This window comes from Cardiocondyla obscurior, linkage group LG13 (assembly GCF_019399895.1).
Source record: "Cardiocondyla obscurior isolate alpha-2009 linkage group LG13, Cobs3.1, whole genome shotgun sequence".
Classification (NCBI taxonomy): Eukaryota; Metazoa; Arthropoda; class Insecta; order Hymenoptera; family Formicidae; genus Cardiocondyla; species Cardiocondyla obscurior.
The window spans coordinates 400,111-421,026 of NC_091876.1; the positions used below are offsets into that span (position 1 = coordinate 400,111).

The window sequence follows — 20,916 nt, forward strand, 5'->3', positions numbered from 1 at the left end:
CTAATCAAAATTATCATTAATATTTTTAATTTAAAGTCTAAAATAATATTTAAAAATAAAAAACTGAATAAGAAAGTGCTAAAAAGTGATTGATGATGATGAAATAAAAAATTCAAAAGTTCAAGAAATGTTAACATATATTTTTCTAACAAATTCAACATTTTATTAAAAAATTTACTTGGTACACTTATTACTATTCGTTGAAGATAGAGAGAAAGAAAAACCTAAAAAGTTCTAAATTTTGTGTACGTGGAATGTTTATTATACGTGTCTGCACAAGTGTCGTATATACATTATATATATTACGCGTTATTTTTTTCGCACGATACATAAATACGAGATTTAAATACGTAATTAATAGAAAAGATCCAGTTAACACACGTTCTTTATAGCCTTCAATACATTTTCAGTAAATTGTCCTACTATATTACCTCTTGGATGGTAACATGCCACTACGACACATGTACCATCCCGTTTGGCCATAGCAATACCCATTTCGGTCGTGTTTCTCCAAACGATTTGCGTAAAGTGGCCTGTAAAAAAAAGAAAATTAATTATACGAGCATACAATTAATATAAATATAAAATTGTAAATTTTTTTTATAAATAAATGTAAACAAGTTAATTTTCGAGGCTTTAATTTTCTTTTCTTTTAAATATAATTTTTGTTACATATTTCTATTAAAAAATGTTTTTTATTTAGTTATTATAAATTTGAAATAATATTAAAGTCTATAAAAATAATACGATACTTACACGTGTTAAGAACTTTCGGTTCAACGCCAAACTTATGGTCTTTTTTCTCGGAATACCACTTTGATATGACTTCACGTGCAGAAACGATCAGTTTAGGATCAGAACATTGCATCGAATAAATATTTTCGCCGTACGGAGACGACGATTGAGGTATCAATTTATTTGTATTTAGCAACGTGTTTGCCCAAGCCTACAAAACAGATAAACCATAAAACGTCAGACTTTTATATCGTTTCTTACAATCGTTAATAAATTAATTTGATCTAAAATACATTACGGCCAAAATAGTTATCATTATAGCAATATTATACTTGGAAATTACCTTAGCAGCAGCTGTTAATTCCGGACTTAATCTTAAATCTGGCACGCGATGTTTCCTTCGATATTCATTGTGAACTAATAATGCTTCTTGCTGCCACGCTTGCTCGTCTATAAAGCGTTGCTTTAAGTCGGTAAAATTAATTCGTTTCGCAGGGCCAACGTCCACAGGTGGAAGAACGTTCTCTGTGAAACTGCCTAAGAAATTCCCAGCGGGATTGTAATTACAAACAACATAAACTTCGCCATTTCGATTCCTAGCCATTCCCACTCCTAGCTCAGTACTATCTCTCCAAATCACTTGCGTAAAGTGACCCGTCTTCAACGTTGTAGGCTCTTTTCCGTATTGATGCTGAGATTCTTCAGCGTACCTACGGCAAATTCAGTTCCAATATATTAAATTTACGTAGAAAAAATATTCTTTTATTTTATTAGAGTATTTCTAATTTTCCATCAAGACAATTTATTTATAATATAAATTTTTTTATTAAACGTATTCAAGTAAAAATTTTAATTTATAATTTTTTACGATTAATGTCCATCAAATATTCATAAACGTCTTATGGACGACTTTTGAATATATGCCTTATTATATAGATATTATATAGATAACCTTACCATTCATTTACTGGTTCTTCGCCTCCGATAATCGTTTTTGGATTGGAGCTCCACATACAATAGAGATTCTCTCCATAGTCAATGTTTGCCCTATGCTCTAATCTACCTTTAGCCGCCAATATATTAGCCCAGTCTTGACTTGTCTTGCACAACTGAAAACAAATCATGACCGTTATTTATCGTTTCCAGTTAAAAGTTGTCAGTAGAGATCCCTTTATGCTTCTAAGAAAGAAGGAAGTTTTAAAAAGTCAGGCCGTCTTTGATTCTTGGAAGTCTCTGAGGGCTGCAGCTTTATTGCAATTTTATTGCAAAAGGAAGATCAACAGTACCTGCTTGCTGAGTCGCAATGGTGGAACTCCATGCCGTGAACGGTAGAAATTATGCGTGTCCAGACAGACATTAATAAATTCTTTTGGAGGCCCTGATCTGCGCACAGATGGTTTACGTGTGTCAATCTTTGTTATCTACAACATATATAGAGAGAGAATCAAACGTATGGTAATATAACGATATAAATAGTAAAAGGCAGATAGTATTCTTAATAATTTAAATATTGAAACTATCTGTAGAAAAAAAAAAAAACTGACCGATAAGAACTATTTCCCATTTTCCTATAGGAACAGGATCATCTGCTACAAAATCAGAATACACATAGGTAAACTTTTATTTTTACTTTTATCTCTTGTGTGACCGCTCGTTAAATTTCTTTTACTCGCTGCAAAAATTTACCCAGTATTGTAAACGACTAAAAATAAGTAATGAAAAAACAGAAGGTACTTTTTCAAATATATGCCCGATGATTAAATTAGAAATTGCAATCTGAAATGGCGATAATTGTCATGAGAATCAGGCTGACGATAACTTCAGAGTTTTTCGTTAATCATCTGTTTAATTGCCTATAATTTCTACAATGTAGGCGACGGTTAAATACACAGACTTCTATATTATAGAAGTCTGTGGTTAAATAAATTCTATTTTTAAAACGTCATGTTAACGTAGAGGAGATGAGAATAAATGACGCCTGCGAAACTCACGTTTTGCAATGCGTAGTGTTATTAAAAAATATATTAACGATCGAATAAGTAAATAACATTTTAATCCTCGATTACAACTAAATAAAAACGGTAATTTATTCGTGCGCTCGTAAGTTTAATTTGGCATTTGTAGGTATCTATATGAATGAAACATTTACAAGAGAAATAAAAGGATAAGAAACTGCTAAATTAAACAATATTCAAATGAATTCTTTCAATAACTAGTTATTACCACCAGATAGTCTGACTAAAAACTACAGCGGTTATTGAGCTCGCTATTTTATGAATATACATCAGTCTGTGCTACAAATCGTCTGGCCGTCTTGTGAGCAAGGCCATTAGAGTAAGTGCAAAAACATCCTGGCGTGTATGAAGAACAAGTCCAGCGAATGAGAACGCGACGACACGCGCGCGTGGAAAATAGAGCGGAAAAATCGGTTCTGTAAACGCAAAGTGCAATTTGAACTTTTAATGGATTAGTCATCGTGCGAGCCAAACGATCGTGTCCCGATGATCCCACCGTGTCATTCAAGCGTGTAAATGATGGCTTTCGAAAAAGAAGCTGATCTCGAGTCAATGCTAGGCGACAGTGCACTTTTCCGCGAAGCGAGTTTCACGCTTTTCTACTGAGTAATTTTTGTCAAATAGGTTGAAAGACTAGTAATGTAAATTGTAATAAATTAATTCACGAAAAATCAGTTGATCCAAAGATCGTTACCTGTGACGACGAATATCTCGCGGAATCGGGAGATGCCGAGGAGGATCTAGCACTGCTACAAGACATGCCATCGCTTCCTAGACTACCGTGGAAGCTCCCGTGCAAGGAATTCGACAATGGACCCGGTGATGCTGGCGATGCCGTCAACGGAGATTTTGATCTTACGGAGTCTGTCCTCGACCTGAAAGTAGACCGATTACATGGTGTACGAAGAAATACACAGTGCTCCTTTTTACTCCGAACAGCATAGTGACGCATGAACACGCTTTAATTAAGCAGATCGAAATCATTGAATTTTTTTTTTTCTTTTTCTTGGCACTAGAAGCTTTACATAAGCGAATGTAAATCAAATTTTATTCAAATTGAATGTGCTTAAGAATGCCTTTATAATTTACAATGGTAGAATTAGTATCTCATTTTTAAGCTGGTATAAATAATTTTTTTTCGCGTTAAATTATGTAGTATAATTAACATGTAACAAGAGACAAGATAACAAACACTCGGTTCTTTATATCTCTGAAATGAGAACAAGCAGGGAAGCCGAGGAAATTACGATGTGTAGCGATCTTGATTATAGGCACCATATAGGCGATTTATGGCATGTGCAATGAATCGAAGCGATCGAATATGAAGGTATCTGATAGCACTGTGTAATTACAATGTCTCTTTAATCTAGTTCTCTAAACTATTTCAGGCTGAATACCGTTTATCTATGTAAACAATCCATAACGTAGATATCCAATCATTATACGCTTGTAATGCAAATCCGTAAGTGCCATACAAAATTGAACATTGACTAATAAATAGTAATTTTGCCAGACAGTATAGTTAACTTCGCATTAGAATGCAGACGCATCGCGGAAAATGATTGTTATCAATTACGTTATATAATTTTGTCATGGGCAAATCTTAATGTAAAGGTGAACACATTTTCGAAAAGTTAACGTTATACTCGATGAGTCTAAAATTACCTATATTTATTATTACGTTTACGTGAAATAGATAGATACATTCTGGAAAAAAAAAAAGAAAAAAAAAAAACAAGTTTCAAATAATTCTCAATCCGACATCATCTGTTTATTGGCAAACGAATACCCACGAACGATCAAATAGAACAAGAATATATTTCGAACATAAACTGCTTAAAATACGAATCTAAACAGAAAGAAAAAAAAACTACTTCCAAGGTTTTTAAGTTCTAGAAATTGGGGCGCACACGTAAAATATTCAATTAAATTTGAATTTTCACCAAATAACCGTACAGATTTATAAGTATAAGAGAATGTATAACAACGGAATATCTACTAGCATTCGTACTATAAAACTTTAAAACGTTAATTAATATCAATTATTTTATTTGTGCGATTAAAATCAGGTGAAAGAGCTGCTTTGATTCCAATGATCAGTATTAAAATTGATAATAAAATGAAATAATTTCGCATTCAGCCGAAAGATGTTATCAGAAAGCTAAGAGAAAGCTGAAAATTCCAGAGTCTCTACTGGATCTCGTAAAGGATCACGCGAAACAACAATTTCATAATGCTCATCTACGTGTATCGTCACATACGCCTTCACGAGCCCGGCTCTCGTACTTCCTCCTTCCTACGTTCCTCCACAACGCATCCACGGCCACGGTCGCCGCAAAGAAAAGATTGTCGTTTCCTTTGTCGTGCGTCCAGAAGAAAGAGACTGAACATCTAACACGTTACAAGGGCCGGATCACAATAAAATACAACATATTTGTAATTTAATTTCAATTAAAATATCGTTGAAAAATTTTTAATTAATTTTCCGTTTTATAGAAACGTCTCTCTTTTTATAATTTACGAGATTAAACGATATATCACCAATATTAATTATTCTCAAAACAAAATATCGAGAGTAGTTATTAAATAAGAAAAATTAATTGAATCGAAATAAGATTTTCTTTTTAACGTTACCAAATGAAGAGTTTGTAATATCAGTCGCTCGTTAAACTTGAGCTACGCAATACTTTATTGCATATCATTTGTATATTATTTTTATCCCTTATAGCGTATTGGGTTTTACTCATTCAAACGAGTTGCCCCGCCACTTACGTGGGCGGAATCGCATGCAGGTACGTTGAACAACGATTCCTCTTCGATAAGAGTTTAATACACAATACGAACCTCGCGGCGATTAATCTTTTGCTTAAATAATCTCCGAGTTTTTTCTCTTTCTACTTAACGGTACGCAAAGGCCGTTATATAATGCTATTCGTATTTAAGTAAAATTAATAAAAATTAATTAATGTAATTAAAATAACATATTCATATTTTAAATTTATCTTATGACGGAGAAATATTTATATAAAATAGTGAAAGTTGTTAAATTATACCAAATACCTCTCCGAATTTCCAGACAATCGCTTTAGAAACTATTATTATTAAATAAGCTAGAGAAATATCAAAGATGAAAATAATTCGAAGAGAAACAACATCGCATACATTTTATGGCCTCTGAGAAAGGATCTTATACTTTCAATTTAAGAAACGGTATAAATTATTATTTGTACCTCCTGAACGTTATCATCCTGTTACGCTATCGTGAAAGCCAGTAATTTACAATATTCCTCAGAGAATTGCCATCTTCTTGCAACTCGTTTGAACGGTAGGCATGCGAATTTTCAGCTGTCGCTCTGCTTTCTACGTGCCAGCTACGTTAATAAACTAAGACCGTTTACCGATCCTAGTGAAGTTTAGAAAAACATCTAACGATAAACGACAACATCGGCAATGTGCCGTTCGCGGCACGTCTATCTTTCGTCACGTGCTTGCTTGCTCTTGCTTCACTGGAATCGGAATTTGGTTAAACTGCGAGTTGAGTCTTTTCTGCCGCATAGGCAATTATTGTACCTGTCGGGCGACACTTGATCGACAAAACCAACCACCTTCTTTTTCGTTCCGTGCACGCTGAGCGATGGCATACTACAAGAGCAACGACTTACACTAGAGAAATGTCAAATTATCTCTACTTTAATAATTATATACGCCAACTAGGAGAAAGGAAACTGAAACGCGAGACAGCTGATTTTACGACAGGTAAAGTTTTGTCTACTTTAAACTATGTAACAAATTTCCGATACACGTTTGTGTAAGAAGAAAGCGCACTTCCAATCGTCGTACAACAAAGAACTGCTGCGCTAACACGCAGAAGAAAATCTAGTTTAGTAAAAAAAAATATATAACAGTCTTGTTATAAATATTACAGCATGCATCTGTTTTGACAAATTTATGAAAATTTTCTAGTAAAATTTTCATCAATTTTATTGTAAAATTACAAATGGACAAAATCCAAAGTTTACTACTCGCAAGGCGCTATAATTTCTTTCACGTTCGTATGCATATTTCATACGAATATGCATATATAGTTATATTACGTTACACGAAGCTGTTAAAAATAATCAAACCTGCTAGATTTCGGTGTAACGATATCCCTCGTTTCGGAAGTGTATTTTCTTTCAGCTCGGCCGCCGTTAAAAAGTTGGACCGTTTCCCTGGTAACTGTTTCCAAAAGAGGTTCGCCACCTCGTCTTCCTTTGCTAAACGTCCTTTGATCCGTTTTACGGACCATAACCACTCTCGACAACGGTTGATTAAACTCGTGTCCGTGCATAGTTGGAGGAATCATAGCCAGCGATTGTGAAAGAGGTCCTCCGATTCGCGGAGACCTGTAACATAAATAATTGCAACAATTAATATCGACGTAGTCGTGGGGATTCGCATATTTTTATCTTCCCATTGTTCGAATTTTCTATCACGTTTATTTCTTTGACATTATTAACTTTTTATCGTTATAATGGTAGGTATTTCTAAGCGCGGAATTACATATTATAAAACATAACTCCATATTTCTCAATATACCGTGCGTTATCAGTTGCATTACGGTATAAAATAATTTATTTGACCAAATGGATCGATAAGTTGTCCCTAGTTGATTTCCTTTTCGTGATAAATGATCAGGATACATGCCGCAAACCGGTTCTTACAATTAGCGATACGCGTAATTAACATCAATTGTTGATGACTTTAATTATTAATCACCTTCTCTTTAAACGTTTCTGTGTGTTCCTATGTGTGTAACTCGTCATCTTCGTTTATAGAGAATACACGTGCGGCAAAAAAAAAATTACAATTTTTATCTAAAAGTGATGCAAAAGATATCGGGGAATTTAAATTATCCAAAATATCTCAGACGCGCGCGCACGCGATTCTCTATAAAATATTTCCGGCTAATTTACGCCCGAGCCTTTACAAAACACAGTTCTCGAATTCATGGACCATTGTTAAGCTTTTTCTCTACGAAGAAAGTCTACGACTTCCGATGAATAACGGCTCAGTAAACTACGTTAATAAAAGTCCGGAGCGCACAATTAGACTTGTTGCTCGATGCACTTTCACGGCGATCACTCGCGCGGTCAATTCGGAGCAAGGTACTTTTCGCGCTAGGAAATTCGTGCACAAATTCACGACTGACAGTCTTCGAGGTAGAAATTTTATACACATATCTCAAACTTAATGTTTACGATTACAAGAATTACCACCTGTAAATTAATCTTTTGTACGTTTCCTCCAAGACTGTAATAAATGCGTGGCACGCGTTCAACGTCTCTGATACTTATTAAATAAATTACAACAAATGTCACAGAATGATCTCGCTTGGATAAAAGAAAAGAAGGGGACTGTGATTACGACAACTTACGGTAAATAGCGCGATTCACGTAGAACCGTCGTCGTTAACAAAATCTCCGGCAAAGCGGCATGATTCTCTCGCGGACATCTGCGAGGTCCAGCTCGGTACGAGCCGCACGAGAGAATGAACAAAACTGGCACGTCGACTCGTCGAATACGACAGCGAAACAGAGAAAGACGGTTCCTCTCTCGGAGAGGAAAGGTGGCCAATTAGCCGTTACTCGGCGCACATGCCTCGAGCAGCTATCGGACGCGACCGACGTAACCGCGGCCGCGGAGTGCGGCGATAGACTGTGTATCGCGTCGCTGCCGCTGCCGCTGCACTGCTAGCAACTGCTTCCACGGGATTATCTCCCGCTGCTCTCCCTCAACTGGCTACGAGTTACCACAGCCGTTCTTTCACGGAATTTACTATCGACAATTTCCTTTTGATAATAAAAAAAAAAAAAAAAAACCAATCTTCTCTTCCTTACAAAGCAGCTACAAGATGTACTGTTTTCGATAGTATATGTATAAAGATTGTGCAATTTCCTTCGTTGAAAAAACCTTTTCCAGTAAATGTCATTTCCATAATACAAATCCACGACCTGTAGAATATAGAATGTGACTCGGCAATGTACGGTACAGATGTACGAAGAAGAAAAGCTGCGAAATAACGCTAAAAAAAAAAAAAAAAAAAAAAAATGGCTCGAGCACGATGCGTGTAAGTTTCTTCCGCTTTCGCGACAAAGCGTGCTACTGTGCACCTCGCGGAAAGCAGCAACATAATAATTCGAGAACGAAGACGTATATACGGCCAAGCGTGTACCGCTATTCCGGCTGACCGGAATCACTGCTCTGGAACAGCACGGTATCGTCCTCCTGCTTGATTCGAGAGTAAGCGCATTGATCTCGAGCATATAACACTATCAAGCGACATAGTAATAAAGAATTCACCTATGTAGGTACAAAATTGGATGATACATTAAAATTACTTGCGTGGCATTTGTGCTATAACTTTTCCGTGGCTTTCTATTGTTTACGGCTTTTTATTGATTCAGAGTTATATCACGTTACATTGGGAGATGCAATTGAATCCCACCTGTTGAAAAGCTTGAAAATAATTTATATAAGAACGTATATAACACGAGAGATGTTTGGTAAAAAAAAAAGAATTGAATGCTCAACATAATTTCTACAAGCTTGCACAATAAATAGATAATATCATTCAGTAGATTTTATTCTAATTGATGTAACAGTTGTTCGAATTACAAAACTACTTTCTCTCAGGGTTTTTCAAATTTGAATCGATTACTTAAACTTTGTTCCAAGTACCAAGTATTTTTAAATGCCACTTATTCTTTTTCCTCTAATTAAATATTTCTTTTACTATAATTTTATTCTATCTCGCGGTATTTTTAAGCCAACACATGACTTTCACGTATAAAAACTATAGCAATGAAACAGACGCTAGATTGCATTCTTTCCCGTGACTCTCGTTATCTGAACGATTTATCGTCGAATTGAATTTATAACTGCGGCACGTGCCGGTGTGCGGCCACGCTCACATAACACGCGGAACACTTAAGTGTGCAGATTATCGGAGTGGCCAACGAGAGGACAACAGGAAGCCTTACGAAACGCGTAAAAAGGACAAGCTATTTCCGGTCGCGGTGAGAGACTTCGAGTTCACACGCCGCTTTTATTCGCACTTGAAGAATAGCTGTCATCTCTTTTTAGTAAAATAAAAAAAAAAACCCAAAAACTTGCGCGGATCTCCGTAACAGCCCCTGGCAATCTATCGCAATTATGTTTGTCGTTCAGACTTATCTTTATTACGTCACCGCAACCTTCAACGCAAATCGTTATTCTTCGCGATGTAGTAATATGTAGTTAATTTTCCTTCAACCTTTAGCACCTTCGATATTATCTTTGAATATTTTATCACGTAACAAAAAAAGATATTTATATTATAGCTCTATACTGCATTTTGTATAAGAAATAAAATCTATCGGCAACTTCCTGAAATAAAAGGTACTATAATTGTCTGATAGGTTCACGTAAAATTTGATTTTGCTATTTAAAAGAAAAAAAAAAAATATATATATATATATTTTTTTGTGCTATGTTTATCTAAAACTATGTAATAAATTGTTATCGAACGACTTTGCGCTCATGCTCTCGTTTGCATTCAAGGGTTGATAAAGCGTTGCATAATTTAACCGACAGTGTACACGAAACGGAATATCGGCATTCGTTCAAGGTTGAGTCAGGTTGGCCGGCAACCATACACGGTACTGTAATCTGCATCACAATGTCGTTGATTGTCCGCAGAAACGCGGAACACGAACAAAATTGTATAATAACCGGTTAATTTTAGTACCGGTGGCGCGAGTGATAAAATACGTTTACGTAAAGTACCGTCATAAAATGAAAGAAACAAAATTTTGTTTCAACTTGTACCGCAGCTTTTATCAACTACTTTAATTATGCGTAAAAGCAACGGAGCAATTTGCGAAGGCACGCCGCAATTTCGCAAATCGCCTAATAAATCTCTCTTAATTGCTTGGAAAGTAGATCGTTGTATCGATCTCGACAAGTTTTTAGTGATGCTACGTATATACTCGACATTCATTAGTCCGTAATTCACAACGACGGAAGTTCTATATCCGAAATTAAAATCAATTTCAATTACAGACCCTTGAACTTGAATGAGCTTTATGTGTATTTAACAGAAAATTATTTTTTTTTTTTTTTTTAGAAACATTAATAATTTCGAATAAAATGTTTAATATCCATATAATAAAGTACGTTGTATCTAATGCATCCTATTCATAATTTGACATCCTGAATGATGTATTGCGTGCACAAGGATGACACGACGGACGGCATCGTAGTTTCCGGTAGAATCATTACAGATACGTAGTAATTCGATCCACGAGGTCACTATGACTTTAAAGGTGCGACTATCGCGCTTAAAAAATTCGCGAGATGCCGTACATTGTCACCGTCACGTAAAAAAAAAAAAAAAAAAAAAATAAAAGATCGTTCGAGACATTACGCAATCGTCAATATACTATAAAGCAACCTCGATAAGAGAAACAGAATTAAATCAAAAACACCACTATTAAAACTTCTCTGTAATATGCAATTACTCTAACACAAGAATTAAGAAAATAACCAAGACGAGATAAAAGTCGTCTTTGTCATAAATATTTTACAATAGCACCTTTGATAACGTTAGCAAAACACTTAACACGAACTCGTAAATGCGAACGTGTTATAAAAGAATTTAATTTTTTACACGATTCTGAACCTCGAATTGCTTCGAACCGATACATTCAAATTTCGCTTTGATCGGGCATCAAAAGAAACCATACAAATGGAGTTCTGATGCAACTAAAACCGCGCCATCAGTCTGACGCAATAGCTGATAATTAGTCAGTGGTTTGTGCAACGGCGCATTGTCGACTAAAATATTTCGCCGAACGATTTAAAAAGGAATACTATGAACAATCGATACGCATGATAGTTTTAAAGCTATTTATATTGTACAAGAATATAAATCTAAGAGGTTTTATTTTACTTTTTATTCGTATCTTTGCGTCAAAACTAAATTTATATATGCTATTTATTGATATAAAGCACAAGTAATGTAAAAAAGTAATACAACCGTTTTGTTAGCCTTCAAGTTTATCTTGTTAAAAGAGAGAAAAAGAGAAAATGAGAGATAAACATAGATATAATAAACGTTCGGGCAATAAATCTAATAAAAATCTTGTACTTGTACCATTTAAAGATCATGTTTCCGATTCGCTCTTTCTCCCTACATGTGTATATACGTGCACATGTAACGTCATCAGCTGCGAGGACGTTCTAACGTCAATTAACACCTTATCATCTTGACATGTTATATGACCAAAGCACACCTGATCAAAGTTTGAGTAAGATAAAACGTTGAATTGTATGGAGAAGTTGTAAAAACATGTATACATTAATAAGATCGCGGTTTAACATTTTTTTACAACAAACGTTAATTTTTATTATTATATTAACAATTTTAATTATACACGACTTTATTTGTAAAATACAAATGAGTTGGCATTTAACTTTTAATTCAACTAATCATCTATAATAAAGTGTTAATTAATGTAGAAAGCTCTATGAAACGTAATTGTGGTTCGTGTAGTTAATGTAAAATATTTAGATTTCTTATCGAATTAAATCGCGCCCGTCCTTTTTCGGCTCTTTTGTAATAGATAGAATTTATCGATGATTCAGTTTACTTTAGCGATTGCTCTTTTTTTTTCGTACTATAACTCACAACAGACTTATCACGATAATGCAAAGGTGTGGTACATATTACGATACGTCAGTTCAACGGATAACGTATCGTACACGCGCGCGGACGGTTAAGTTCGTTAAAAAACTATAATATCCTTATCTATTTCCGACAGATAGTAATGAAAATTGAAAGAGTTTTCAATTTATTATCTTATTATTATAAGATAATACTTTAACCAATAAATAATTGAATCAATTTTTTATCTACAACCATTTCTTTTAAAAAGCTACGTCATGCGTATCCATTTGTTTGAAGATTCCTATCAGGAAAATCGGAAGATTAACCTCTCGGTTACAAGCAATAAGAGTAAGGTACTAGCGATGAGCTACGAACGATAATGCCAGACACAGCGTAATAGCAGCGAGTAAAAGACACGCAAGATGAATGCATAAGACTAGCTTGAGTTTCCCACGCCACACCTTTCGCTACAAACTATTTCAAAATCTGATGTAATAATATTCAATAATAATGAAAATTATTGATACTTGAAGCTTCGTTTCCACGTAATAATTTTTCATAATGTTCTCAAGGGAATAAACTTTTGTCTTCCACTTCATTACTTGCGCGAAATGAGAAAATAAATTTTAATTTAAAATATTATGAATCTCGATAAAACTACAACTTATTAAAGCCTTGAGTTTTAATCCTCAGTTCTTTAACAAACTAATCAAACTTTTTTTTTTTTTTTTTTTTCAGAGAAAGTTTCAAGGAAGAGCGCTCGTAATACTTAAATATTTTTCATGTGCAGCTTAATATACTCTTGATTTAATTAAGTATTGATGGATATTGAGCCTAAAAATGTAGATAACTATTTAATTAAATTTTACTAAGTAAAAATTAATTTATGCAAATTTCTTTTACTATTTTTTCTCGTCCAGCTCAAAAACTATTAGTAAAATTATTTCACATTTGACTAACTTTAAATTAGTTTCTTAAGATTCAATATAATGAAGATCAAACTAAAAGCGTCTCGTAAGTAAAACGTGATATTCCAAATACTCTAATGTGGTAATCATTAAGCAATTATTCATTACGTACGACAGTCCGCGTGGTTACACATCCTTTCCTTTTTACATAATTGCGGCGTGTACCTTTTAACGTACGATAATAACGCACTCGTTGCGTGATTAATGACACGTTACTTTGCACGTTAATTTAATGCGCGTATACGAACGTGTCTCTCAGAAAATTGCAAAAAATTTACGAAAATTACATTTTGTAGTAATTTATAGAAAATTTCTGATACACGTTTTCATCGATTGATCATTGTACACGAAAAATATAAATGTTTTATTAGCCTTGATAAATGTTAATTTTAAGCATTGCTTATTTTGTTATATTTAAATATATTAACTTCCTTGTAACTTTCCTAAATTTAATTGTCTTAACGTCTTGTTAAGTTCTTGTATATCGTAAAAAAAAAGAAAAAAAAAAAAAAAACAGTAAAGCTGTGAGTTTAAAAACGTTTCTCGGAAAGCCGTGGCCGGAAGTAAAATAGAGAAAAACGTTGCGAAAGTCGTAGACGTCGAGACACAGCGTGAATTAAGCTGCGGCTATTTTCTACGAGAAGGCTTGGCTCTTTCTTCAGTAAACTCATCGCTTTCCCGCCCTCTCTTTCGTCACGACCCTCAGATTCCTACTATGAAGCTGCTTACCTCACGCTGTAAGATCTTCCCGGTTTGGAGGTCATTGCACTGCGGCGGGTGGTTATAGCTGGGGGATGATGGTCTGCGGTGAATCGATTTTCCATCGCGGCGTTGTATCGTCTGTCGGAAAGCGTTTCTTCCCCTTTCTCACCCATCCTCGTCTCTTCTCCCGCTGAATCTATCTCCGCGCTCCACGCGACATGTGACCACTACGAGAATTCTGCTCTTGAAATCTATCGAAGGGAATATCCCCTTCAAGATGCAGGTCGATCGATACCGCGTAGGTGTATCTGCAGCCACGTCTTCAAATTTCCACCCTTTAAAGTACACTTTTCCACGCGTCTAATTATTTCGCATTGACTTTGCAATATCTGACGGAAGAAGAGCACAGGTTTCAACGTAAATCTCGGGCCAGCAAACACGCTCGGCAAATTAGCCGTACAACTTGTGATATCTATCGTTCGACGATCCGAAACAAAAAGTAAATGATGAATGCACCTCTTGCCAAAGTCAATGGGGTTTTTTTTTCTTTTTCTACAATTAATTCAAAATTTCGTAACACGTATTCCTCAAATATCCTGGAGTTAATGTTGACTTGATACTATAACAAATAGTTTTCGTAGTAGGAATATGCACCGTCTGTAATGCTGACGTTTTTGTTCGCACTAGACTTTGTAGCTTGTGGTTGATGCTCGTTCAAGCGTGTTTGTTTATACACCTTCTTTTCTGTATTTTTTTCCAATCGACGGTTCTTACACCGTTTTTTTCCTCCAAGTAAATATCACGGCTATGTCGCAGTTTCACGTCGAGAAATTCTAAGGTGATCAATCTATGCAAATCTTTTCATCCGTGTCGCAATTGTTAACTTACAATTATATAGATTTCAAAGGATTCGCGCGTCTGTGATGAATTGGTCGTTTCCGACTTCTTCGATGATTGTCTGCGGTTTCATTACCGATTCTTTACACCCAAAAAAAGGCCTCTGTTTTCCAAGAACCGCAGGTAATGAGCCTCAAACTTGTATATATGCGTCTAATCTTTGTACGACTATTATGTCTTCGAGGTCAACAGCAAATGAAAAAAAAAAGAACCGAGTTATCTCGGTCTAAATTGTTGAGAAAATCAAATTATTAAGAGCCCCCATAAAAATCACAAAAATAATTAATAAAATACGTTTCTTCATGTAGAATGAATACAATTTTATATGTATATTATATATAAACTATATATATATATATATATATATATATATACACACAATAAAAGTTGACGGTAATATTGCCGAGCACTTGACAATGAATAATCTCAAATAAACTGAATAAGATTCCGTTAATGACTTCTTAAACATCCAAGAGTGAAATGAACGGATTCGTCCCGATGTCGAAGAAGGGAGTAGTATCCGAGGGTGATCCTCCATATGTCATGCGGTAGCGTCCCATTCGTTGCTGCAATTTAGTACAACCACCGTGTCTACACTACGTGGCTTGCTTCTATCGACCGTATCGCACTGCGACGAGGAATCAGACTGGTCACAGAACCGCGTGCCGCGCAGGTTTCATAAGTACTTGCGCGCGCGCACCCTACAGTACAGGTAGAGTTAAATTCTTCTCGTAAATAGCGCTATTTTTTTTAATTATTTTCTTCCGAGATGTTTTTCATCCTTAAAATCTTTAAAAACTTTTTTTTTTGTTATCAAAGATTTTGTAATTATTTGTTTAAAAAAATTAACTTTAACGGAAGACGCGTATCATCTCGTTATACGTTTTCAAGAGTACGTATCCTTTACATTCCTCGAGTCTGCGTATGCAGTCTTATCGCCGGATCCGTAATATCAAGGTTGTTAAGGGCTGACCAATTAAAAGCCGCACGCAACAGATCATTGCCCGGATTAAGACGACCCGACGATCAAGCAGATCCTTTACTATCTCAATCGATTTCCGTTCCAATCTATTCTCAAAGACTGCCAGCTGCGTACAGCTCGTTCTAACAGCTAACTACCAAGTCCAAGTTTTTTAATATTCTAATAAATTTCTTTAGACCGACAAAGAAACTTATATACAACTGTGATTTCTTTCTATCTTTCAGGTTGTATTAATTTATCTATTTTGTTAATTATAATTTTAGTTTTTCTGCCCTAAAATTTAACAAAAAATTAAGTATCTAAAATTTATCTAAAGAATACTTTTATAAAATTTGTCCAAAGTGTAACGTTGCTTTTTTTTTTTTCTTTTTTCAAAAATATAATCACAAATAGATAGTTGAAATTGTAATAAGAAATACAGGTCTGAAATGAGCAGTCCCCGGTGCCAGTAATTCATGTTAAGTGACAACGACGTAATTTAGGCGCCACATAAATCCACAAATGTTGCCGGTCGGTGGTCAAAGATGAAGTCGCGGGACTACGTTTCGTACTGCATTCCGTAAGTAAGATTCCAGAGAACGGCGTGTGATGCACGCACATACATTCCCCCGGGAACCACAAAGAAAGTTGCATGGAATGTCGAGAGAGTCGCAGACGCGTAAATCGCTCGACGTTCTCTCGTACACATAGGTGTGTAAATATAGATCACGTCCCGAAATATGTCTTTCAGTCCGCACTTAAAATCGTCGCTTCCGCCGGCGATATGTCGGAGTTCCCGCTTAAGGGCCCGCCGGTCGATTGCTTTCGTTACAGTTATAAAAAATGTTACGGCGGCATAAATCAATCGCTTTGTAAGTGGTCAAAAAGGGGAAAGAGCAAACTTGGAAATTTCGGAACTAGCGCTTCTTGTTTTTCCTCTTCGAGAATATAATAATTTCTAGCCACGTTTACAGACAAGGAGTTGTAAGGACAATTTTATATTAATCGCGCAAAGGCAAAACGCTACATTAATTTTAATTAATATTATACGTTTGGCATTCGATTGTCGGCCCTACATCTCGACCGGGTTACGTATCACTCACTACGATCAGGTTTGATTTCTTTCGTTAGGTCATTGCAACACCTTGCTGTAATATAGCTTGAAATACATATAGTTATTGTATGACATTACGAACACCTTCGGTAACACAGTCGGCTATCGAGATAAAGCGGCTCACGTTACCACGGAACGGCTCTAATCCAGTCTACTAAGTACGCTAAGCTAATATGTATTTGATTTGATAAATAACAATTATATTTCTCTCGACGTCTGTATTGTATGACGAGAAAAATGCATTGAAGCAGCTGTCGAAACTCAGATACTATCCTGGATAGCTCAATGAGTGCCCAGAAAAACAAATTTATATAGGCATATTAATTAAGATAATGGAGATTTTATACTCACGGAAGAACGTACTGCAATATATGATAGATAAAGCTCTCGTTTCCGACAAGTTTTTAGGAACTTCATAAGCAGACAAGCGGAAAGAAATGTGCTGGCGCCAGTTATTATTATTAAGTAGTCAGCATGAGCGATCGTCGCGCGCGGCTGTAATTTTTCTTTAGTTCACGGCTCTTTCATAAATCTGCTAATGTCGACGTTCGATTACTGATCGGTAAGACGAAATCTTTAATTCACTCGCCTACGTACGAAGCGTAAAAGAAAAGACCAAGAAGAGAATAGAAATTTCTGTATCGCTCGAGAAATCCTTGACAGGGAGATGGAGAAAGTTTCCTCAGTTGGCCAAAGAGATTAACGGCATGCATAAAAGGACATTTCACTATTAATAAATGTTTCCTTGTGATACGGTAATAGAGTGGATTTGCAGCAAAGATCACGAATCGCAATCTGCACATTAAATTTATGTGTGAATGCTGGTTATTATAAAAAAAAAAATTATATTTAATAATTTTATGTTACTTCACATTAACGTGACACAATTAATATTATAGTTCAACGACAAAATAATACTAAAGCTGCTGACTATTTTCTAAGCAGCGTCTCTAATTAACTCACATTGTTAGATTTTTAAGTGTTAACAAGTTCCAAAATTATCTTGGCTGCAACTCAGTAATTTTCAGTCCGATAATGCATTGCATTTTTTTTTTTTTTTTTTTTATTTTATGTCTGTTAAGGAATTCCACGGTAATTTCCGTGGAATTTTCACGTTAAATCTTATGGCAAACCGCTCGAGTATAAAAATATAATACGGATGTTTGCTACGTTAAGTATTAATCTCTTAAATGACTCCACTCTTAGGTGAAATGTAATTAGAGGTCTTGTACGTGAATGTCGTTAAATATGTCAACTACTTTGTGATTTCCCCTCATGCATTTAATTTCATGATCACTTCACCTCGACCTATCGCACTGAAAGAGAAGCGAGACCATCAAAGATTACGCTAAACCGGCTTAGTTGCATTTGCATTAACAACATACAGTTAAATATAGAAAAGCAGGTATCCTGTGCAAAGTGTGTCATAGTCGAATTAAAAATAGGCTATCGATACCGAATAAATAATTCCAATAAATATCATGGTTTCACTGACAAAATTATTTTTGCAAAAGTTACCAAAAGGAGTAGAAGAGAGAAAAGAAAAAAAAAAAAAAAAAGAACAACTCTATCACATTTGTTGAACGCACAAAATAACTAATTGATATATTGTAGGTCACTCGCTCATCTAAATGTTCGGAAGCACGAATGCTTCCGGCAGCGCGTTCTCGTTATCAGTGAAAGTCGTCCGCTACAAACGTGCATACGTCCTAACGGTGTCAGCGTGAATCCTTCCGATATCAAGGAAGTGACCCAACGGCTTTCCATTTCTGCCGGTCGTAATTTTACTTTCGGGAATACTTATACATCTTTACAGAGCAATAATTACAACTAGCAATATTTCAAAAGCTGATTGACTGATGATTTTATAGAAATTGCAAAACACTTTTTTTCTTTTAACTAAATTTAAACATAAATTTTTCCGTATATTAATATCTATCACTTGTGCTTTCATTGTGTTATCAGTAGCAACTTTTGCAAGCTATTTATGCAGTCATAAAACGCCTATAAAATTCTGATAACGATAGCCCAAGCTATCGTTTCCTGATAGCATTTAATCCAAATAAAATCTTAATATCTCCAAAAGATACGAGTTAAAAAGAGAAATATCATCTTATCGTCATTATTGTACACATTCTTTATCCATTTACAAGAATGTAATTTAAATTAGTAAAAAAAAAAAAAAAAAAATAAAACTAATATGAATAATACGCAGATAATGAATCAGTTGGTACTTACTCGATTATCAATTCCTTTAACTCTTCAAACGTGTCAGACGAACTGTTAGATATCCTTTTGATAAGAGACATAAGCGGGTCCAACGTTTGAACGTCATTTCTAAAGTAACAGAAAAAATTAATTAATTTAATTAAAAATAAAGTTTTTAAATACAATAATTACTGTTGTATTTAATGTAATTTGATAATTTTTATTCCATAAACAATTTATGATACTCAATGCATATATTTAATCAAGCTTTGAAATTTTTCAAATATCTCTTCGTGATCTTTTGTCTTTTTAAATAATTATTTTATTAACAGGATACGCCCACGTTCATTAACTTGAAACAATTCATAAAGTGCCATTACCGCTCACCCTTTACTAATTTTAGCTCTTACGCAATACAAGCCCAACACTCTAATGAATTTAATTGATTCTGATATTATTCTTCAAAAGAATAAACTCATAAAAGAAAATTAAATAGACAATATTCATTTCATTCTTTTTTTTTAAATATATTTGACCAAATGCAAAGCTTATGTATAACTCATCAGTATCAGTATTGGGGAGGTCAGTATGGTCTTAAAATAATAAATACAACTCTGAATTTTCTGGAGATTAGAACCACTCCCATCTTTTGCAATCAAGTAAAGTGAATGCTCTATAGTTTGCTATGCTCTCATAAGTCTATTGTTACAGCTAGTGCACAGTCTGTAAGCAACTACTTTAATAATACGTTTGATAATTATAGCAGTATAATGATATAAAACAAAATAGATCATTAAAATGTATCAACTTTACAATAACTAATTAAATTTTATTTTTAAATTAAAAATTAATTAACTGTGGCATTGTGACATATTTGCATTTTTATAGTACTACGATATACGTATTATTGCTAATGATGACACATTTATAACAAATTCTTAACATTTTACATTTTAATTTAACAGACCTATATAAATTATAAGTTACCCATTTTATCAAAGTGATTATTTTATACTATACGAAAATTATGATACTTATTTTTGTTAAATTATAACAATTCTTACTTACTCTTCGTTATCTTTGAGGAACGACATCGTCGAGGCACTTTAGCACAAATGATCGCGCTGACAACGATTAAAGGCAAGTTGACTCACGCACCGTGCACCATTAAACCACCGCGTAGAGTCACATTGACATTAATACTCGAACGAAATATTGTTCAAACCTTTATATAGCACTGGCATGAGCTGATAAGACATACGTTTTAACGCGTTCGATAGTAATCTTTAGCATTGTGTTCACCCGCGTGTCCTCGTATCTACGTGAAAACTTATAAAAAATATACGGACATACATATAACTGCGCCTGCTCAGTTTGAGCATAGGGTTTGAACGGTCGCGATAGTATGTTAAGTATTAATCGAGAAATAGACCGACGCTTTGTTCTCATGGTCCACAAATGTAAACTCGTCACGGCTCGTTGTAAATTTTATATATTAATTCTCCACAAAGCAGTATCAAAGCTTTATATTCGCACGCACGTCAAAACATGTTAAAAAAAAAAATCGTTTACATTAAAGATGGCCGATAGAGCGCCGATATTTTAGACATCGATAGTTTAATATTGAG

General features: G+C 34.8%; 1 protein-coding gene across 4 annotated transcripts; it reads right to left on the bottom strand.

Annotated features, from left to right (window-relative positions):
• Nucleotides 1–130: 130 nt before the first annotated feature.
• On the bottom strand, nucleotides 131–20,833 carry LOC139107479 (uncharacterized). 4 transcript variants are annotated; one of them, XM_070665110.1, is made up of 10 exons: nucleotides 20,357–20,833; nucleotides 19,319–19,417; nucleotides 6,875–7,135; nucleotides 6,321–6,392; nucleotides 3,445–3,625; nucleotides 2,022–2,156; nucleotides 1,693–1,844; nucleotides 1,079–1,445; nucleotides 757–946; nucleotides 131–533 (listed from the first exon to the last, which is right to left on the bottom strand). In XM_070665110.1, the coding sequence occupies exons 1-10, from the start codon at nucleotides 20,380–20,382 to the stop codon at nucleotides 373–375; spliced, it is 1,644 nt and encodes a 547-aa protein (XP_070521211.1). In that variant the 5' UTR covers nucleotides 20,383–20,833; the 3' UTR covers nucleotides 131–372. The 4 variants fall into 4 exon arrangements, with proteins under 4 accessions (XP_070521211.1, XP_070521210.1, XP_070521213.1 ...); XM_070665109.1 differs by lacking the exons at nucleotides 19,319–19,417; nucleotides 20,357–20,833 and adding an exon at nucleotides 14,136–16,081; XM_070665112.1 differs by lacking the exons at nucleotides 19,319–19,417; nucleotides 20,357–20,833 and adding an exon at nucleotides 8,167–8,528.
• Nucleotides 20,834–20,916: the final 83 nt, after the last annotated feature.

Coding starts and splice junctions, on each gene's coding strand:
- LOC139107479 (XM_070665109.1), bottom strand. CDS start 14,281: ATGGGTGAGAAAGGGGAAGAAACGCTTTCCGACAGACGATACAACGCC. Junction 7,136..14,135: donor GGAAGATCTTACAGCGTGAG/GTAAGCAGCTTC, acceptor TTTATGTTACAG/GTCTCCGCGAATCGGAGGAC. Junction 3,626..6,320: donor GATCAAGTGTCGCCCGACAG/GTACAATAATTG, acceptor GTCTACTTTCAG/GTCGAGGACAGACTCCGTAA.